Source organism: Natator depressus, chromosome 1, assembly GCF_965152275.1.
Source record: "Natator depressus isolate rNatDep1 chromosome 1, rNatDep2.hap1, whole genome shotgun sequence".
NCBI classification, from domain to species: domain Eukaryota; kingdom Metazoa; phylum Chordata; order Testudines; family Cheloniidae; genus Natator; species Natator depressus.
This window is the reverse complement of record NC_134234.1, coordinates 113246217-113252216: the sequence shown is the minus strand read 5'-3', so window position 1 is coordinate 113252216 and position 6000 is coordinate 113246217. Positions and strand designations below refer to the sequence as shown.

Below are 6000 nucleotides of genomic sequence, written 5' to 3'. Positions count from 1 at the left end.
TTCAACCACTGGTAACCAATAATACATTAACTTTTTTTCCCCAGAGTACGCACAACACAGTAGTGATTTAAAATATTCTTATCCATGATATTCAATGAAAACAGTCCAAATTCAAGTGTGCAACTAAAACTAAACCTCTGAAAAAACTCTGATTTAAAGAATACATAAAGCTCTCATACAGAATTCTTTTATACCCCTATATACTAAATGCCAGTGTTTCACTCACCTGACAATACTGCTAGCTTTTTCTCGTATGCATAGTATAACTTCTCATTTATAGTACCCATTTTATAAATAAATTGGTATATCCCATCCCGTTTATATTCATCTTCAGCTTCACAAAGAAACCAGTAAATAAAACTGTCAAAGACAGTCACAACAAATGATCTCACAGCAAGATATAAAACTTGAAGATACTCAAAAGATTTTTCTACTCTATTTTACATAAAAAGATAGATTTAAAAAGTGCAAGGCAAGATTTGCAGTATTTTTAAATTTTTAGGCACATCCACTTCTTTAAAGCAAGCTTCCGAATGAAATTCCAGTTTGTTCTTCATGATACCTGTTAAGTCTTTCTTTTTAAAAAAAGAAAAAAAATTACATCCTGTCAAATGTAAAGTAGGGAACCTCCTGTCCAATGTTACAGTTTTCAATTATGTCTTGTTCTTCCTTTTTTTATCCTTGCAGGTTTCGGTTTGGGGATATATTGATTGTTTGCCTGATATTCGAGTTCTTTACGAAAGTAGTGAATTGCTTTATTTAAACCTTCTTCCAAAGGGACCTGTTTAAAGAAAGAAGAGATGGTCATATCAGCCTAAAATTCCGGCTACTCTCATAACAGTGTATTATTATGGCTATCTTCTAAGTTATGAAAACACTGCTCTGAAATTCTTTATCAATAAAAACACAGAGCACCACCCACTGGTTACAGTATGTCTATGCATTTCTAACGCACCCATCACTGTTATATCTAACGCACCCATCACTATTGTATCTAACGATCATTTACTAAATTAGAAACCGTCAATTCAGTCGGTAAATACCACATTTAGTACCAGGCAGTAACACTTAACCCAGTTTATGCTCAAATACAAACTTGGAGAATCCCTTATATGCTTGTAAGAAACAAAAAAGAGGAAAAATAATGTTTTTTGGCTTGTTTTGAATTATATTAAGAGAACATCCTCTAGATAAGCTGTGTAAATGGTGAGGCCTAACGAGGTTTAAATTAAAATACTTCTTTAAATTGGTCCACTAAGAAATAGCAATGGGGATATCAACCACGACGCAAAACTGACAGTTACAACAGTATCCCATTAGGAACTGATCATCTTGCTTTCTTTAAAAGAGTTAATTAGATTCTAATAATTTTGTGCGTAGTTAAGAGGAAGAATATTTTCCTCTTCTGTTTCCAGTTTTAAACAGTGTATTTTATACTCATGGGCACACAAAACCAGAAATATTTAACTCCTTTTCGAAGTATTGTAATCTCTGTTCTTGCTTATGTCACCAGCATGAATTGATACAGTGATGGCACTTTAGAAATGCATACATTAACTACCAATGCACTTCTCCAATTCACTACCAATCCTCGTTCACCATTGGATAAGAGTACAAATTCTGGCATCCCATTAAAGTTGACAGAACATGATCTACTGCCACTGTGCCACTTTTTAAAAACAAATTAGGTTCTGAATGCCCCAGGCATTCAGGGGAAGAGGAATCTCATTACATCAACAGGTTTGTTTTTTTTTTTTTTTTTTTTTTTAAAGGACAGGCTTCCGACCTGCTCATGCCCCACATGAACCATTTCACACTGATAGAGGGGAAGCTGGCCTAAAAGCGATAAACTAAGCCCCTTACCCCAGTTTTAGATGGGGAAGAGTTCTCTTTGTAATAGTCAAGCTCTTGCTTTCAGCTATGCTCAATGGCACCTGTGTGAGTGAAACATAACCAGGAAGGTTTGGGTGTTTCATCATTAGGATCATTATCAATCACAGACATACTTTATGCTAGTATCACCCGAGTATTGGTTAATTTCCAGGGTTTACTGGAATTCCATGCGGTGGTGAGGGGAGGGAGGCTGGATCATGAAAGGTTGAAGGGTTTGTAGTCATTAATGGTGCACCCACCCTAGAACCAGTATCTGTTTTCCAGCAGCACGATTGTTTTTAAAAACAGTTATCCAACAAAGTTCTCTAGTGAAATCAAGGCTTAAGAATCAAGGCCAGGTGGCAACACTTGTGCTGGCTATTTGAGTGGCTCTGTGTAGTGTGGCCAGTTAGCCTCAAGGTAATGTAGGGAGAAAAGACGTTGTAATGCCGGCTTGGAAGGCCTTTCTTAAGAAAGGGCGATGAGTCGGTGTGTGTAGAAGGAGGTATTCAGGAAAGAGTACACATCACTGAGTGATACAATGGTATTACCATACTATCTGTGTTATTCCCAGCCTCTTAATGCAGCCCTGGTATTTAATAGCTTTTTTGGACAGCGACTGTATATTAAGCAAATTTCACTGCTGCCTACAATAAATCCCAGATCTCCCCTACCTTTACGAAAGAGCATATACAACTAATTCTGAACCACAGTGAACAAGTAGCTTAATTAATTAGTCCAATATGTATTAACTTAGTTTTGTCTATGGCAAAGTCAGGGTGGAATTTCAAAAGCTTTAAAACTGTTCTCACTGAAGTCAATGATAAAACTCCCATTAACTTAAGTGGGAGCAGAGGTAGGCCAACCTGAGTGGGTTCTCAAAATCTCACTGTTAGTATACTATCGCTTTGTCCAACTACCTAATTTTTATTGGGTTCTTCTGCTACTCCTCTCAAGCCTCCCTTGTGACTAGATTAAGCCTGATGAGTGCAGTAACATTTGCATATCTTTAAAAGGATCTTAAAAACCTCAACCCTTAAATGTTTTTATTTCATTTTGTATTGATCATCATCCACATCATAAAAGCAAATTTCTCTTTTAATAACAGGATAAGTGGAGGGCTAATTCATTATGCACCACACATTCCAAGGTATACAACAGGCATATGAGGGACTAATTGCCTTAGTCAGAGATGTTATACAAATTAGGTTAATTTTTATTACAATGCTTTGTCACGTATTTCATAGGTTGATAGATTTTAAGGCCAGGGACCTGTGATCATCTAGTCTAACCTCCTGCACAACACAGGTTGTAGAACTTCCCCCGTACACATTTATTGAGTGTCCATGTAAGACTCAAGGCACTTTATAACCTTTACAATAATTGCCCTTGGAATACTTTCCTCCACTTCCCCCAATTCTTTAAGATGCTCTAATAACTGCAGAATATCTTCTTTTATAAAGGCAAGACAATCATCAAAAAAACAACAGGTTTATACACGACACTATTAATCTAGCTTTACATACCACAGGTTCCCAACCAAGCAATAACTTGGCTTTCTTGATGTCAGGCCTTCTTTTCTGGGGGTCATCTTGAGCTTCTGAGAGAAACTGGATTTCACTGCCACTACCTGTTGAATAAAATATTGCATTTTATTATCCTTTCTTTGCTATGCTTTCAACTTACACATTTCCCCAGGGGTGGCATGATGTCCCTCAAGCCTATTTATATTATTCCCAATTCTCCCCATCCTCCAAAACGCCTTACACTGACATGACTGTCCTTCCAGCAAAGGTGGGATGAACCATCCAGGAGTGGTACTGCAAAGTGACTCAAACACTTCCTCCTCCCCAGTACTATCCTTTCCTTATTGTCTGTGGAGCGAAGAACCATGTGTGAGTCTTGTACTCAGATCCCTTCATGGTAGAACATTAAGAACTTACTACGCAAGCCCAAAACATTCTGCATTATTGTATACAAATGTTTATTTGAGTTTAAAAATTTGTGGGCAGAGCAAAACAGAGCTAGCTAGTTAGTGAGCAGCAAATGGAGAGAGAACTTACTTTGTCTACCAGGTAGTCTAGTGGCACCATAGTGTTCTTCCACAGAAGCAAGCTATGTCCAAGACTGGAGCGTTAAGGGGCTGAGCAAAATCTCAGAGGATTAAGAACATAAGAACGGCCATACTGGATCAGACCAAAGGTCCATCTAGCCCAGTATCCTGTCTTCCGACAGTGGCCAATGCCAGGTGCTCCAGAGGGAATGAGCAGAACAGGTGATCATCAAGTGATCCATCCCATTGCCCATTCCCAGCTTCTGGCAAACAAGAGGCTAGGGACACCATCCCTGACTATCCTGGCTAATAGCCATTGATGGACCTATCCTCCATGAATTTATCAGTTCTTTTTTGATCCCTGTTATAGTCTTGGCCTTCACAACATCCTCTGGCAAGGAGTTTCACAGGTTGACTGTGCATTGTGTGAAAAAATACTTTTTTGATTGTTTTAAACCTGCTGCCTAATCATTTCATTTGGTGACCCCTAGTTCTAGTGTTATGAGGAGGAGTAAATAACACTTCCTTATTTACTGTCTCCACACCAATCATGATTTTATAGACCTCAATCATATCCCTCCTTAGTCATCACTTTTCCAAGCTGAAAAGTCCCAGTTTTATTAATCTCTCCTCATATTAATCTCTCCGTTTCATCATAATAATTTCCTAATAATTTTTGTTGCTCTTTTCTGAACCTTTTCCAATTCCAATATATCTTTTTTGAGATGCAGCGACCACATCTGCACGCAGTATTCAAGATGTGGGTGTACCATGGATTTAGAGGCAATATGATATTTTCTGTCTTATTATCTATCCCTTTCTTAATGATTCCCAACATTCTGTTCACTCTTTTGACTGCCGCTGCACACTGAGTAGATCTTTTCAGAGAACTATCCACAATGACTCCAAGATCTATTTCTTGAGTGGTAACAGCTAATTTAGACCCCATCATTTTATATGTATAGTTGGGATTATATTTTCCAATGTGCATTACTTTGCATTTATCAACACTGAATTTCATCTGCCATTTTGTTGTCCAGTCACTCAGTTCTGAAAGATCCTCTTATACCTCTTTGCAGTCTGCCTGGGACTTAATTATCCTGAGTAGTTTTGCATTATCTGCAAATTTTGCCACCTCGCTGTTTACCCCTTTTTCCAGATCATTTATTAATATATTGAATAGGACTGGGCACAGTACAGACCACTGGGGGACACCACTATTTACCTCTCTCCATTCTGAAAACTGACCATTTATTCCTACCCTTTGTTTCCTATCTTTTAACCAGTTACCAATCCATGAGAGGACCTTCCTCTTATCCCATGACAGCTTACGAGCCTTTGTTTAAGAGCCTTTGGTGAGGGACCTTGTCAAAGGCGTTCTGAAAATCTAAATACACTGGATCCCCCTTGTCCACATGCTTGTTGACCCCCTTACAGAATTCTAGTAGATTGGTGAGGCATGATTTCCCTTTACAAAAACCATGTTGACTCTTCCAACAAATCTGTGTGTCTGACAATTTTGTTCTTTAGTATAGTTTCAACCCGTTTGCCCGGTACTGAAATCAGGCTTACCAGCCTGTAATTGCTGGGGTCACCTCTGGAGCCCTTTTTAAAAATTGGCATCACATTAGCTATCCTCCAGTCATTTGGTACAGAAGCGGATTTAAATGATAGGTTACGGACTACACTTAGTAGTCCTGCAATTTCACATTTGAGTTCCTTCAGAACTCTTGGGTGAATTCCATCTGGTCCTGGTGACTTATTACTGTTTAGTTTATCGATTTGTTCCAAAACCTCCTCTAATGACACCTCAATCTGGGACAGTTCCTCAGATTTGTCACCTAAAAAGAATGGCTCCGGTTTGGGAATCTCCCTCACATCCTCAACCGTGAAGACTGATGCAAAGAATTCATTTAGTTTCTCCGCAATGGCCTTATCGTCCTTGAATGCTCCTTTAGCAACTGATCATCCAAGGTGGCCCCACTAGTTGTTAAGCAGGTTTCCTGCTTCTGATTTACTTAAACATTTTTTTTGCTATTACTTTTTGAGTCTGGCTAGCTGTTCTTCATATTCTT

The 6000-nt window shown here is 38.5% G+C and overlaps 1 protein-coding gene across 1 annotated transcript in view; it reads right to left on the bottom strand.

Annotated features, from left to right (window-relative positions):
• The window catches only part of UXS1 (UDP-glucuronate decarboxylase 1), a 92534-nt gene continuing 86534 nt past the window's right edge, over positions 1 to 6000 (bottom strand). Inside the window, exons 14-15 of the mRNA XM_074964514.1 lie at positions 3399 to 3502; positions 1 to 781 (exon numbers count right to left, since the gene is read on the bottom strand). Coding sequence (XP_074820615.1) covers positions 650 to 781; positions 3399 to 3502 — 236 coding nt within the window. The 3' untranslated portion in view covers positions 1 to 649. The remainder of the gene's footprint in view (positions 782 to 3398; positions 3503 to 6000) is intronic.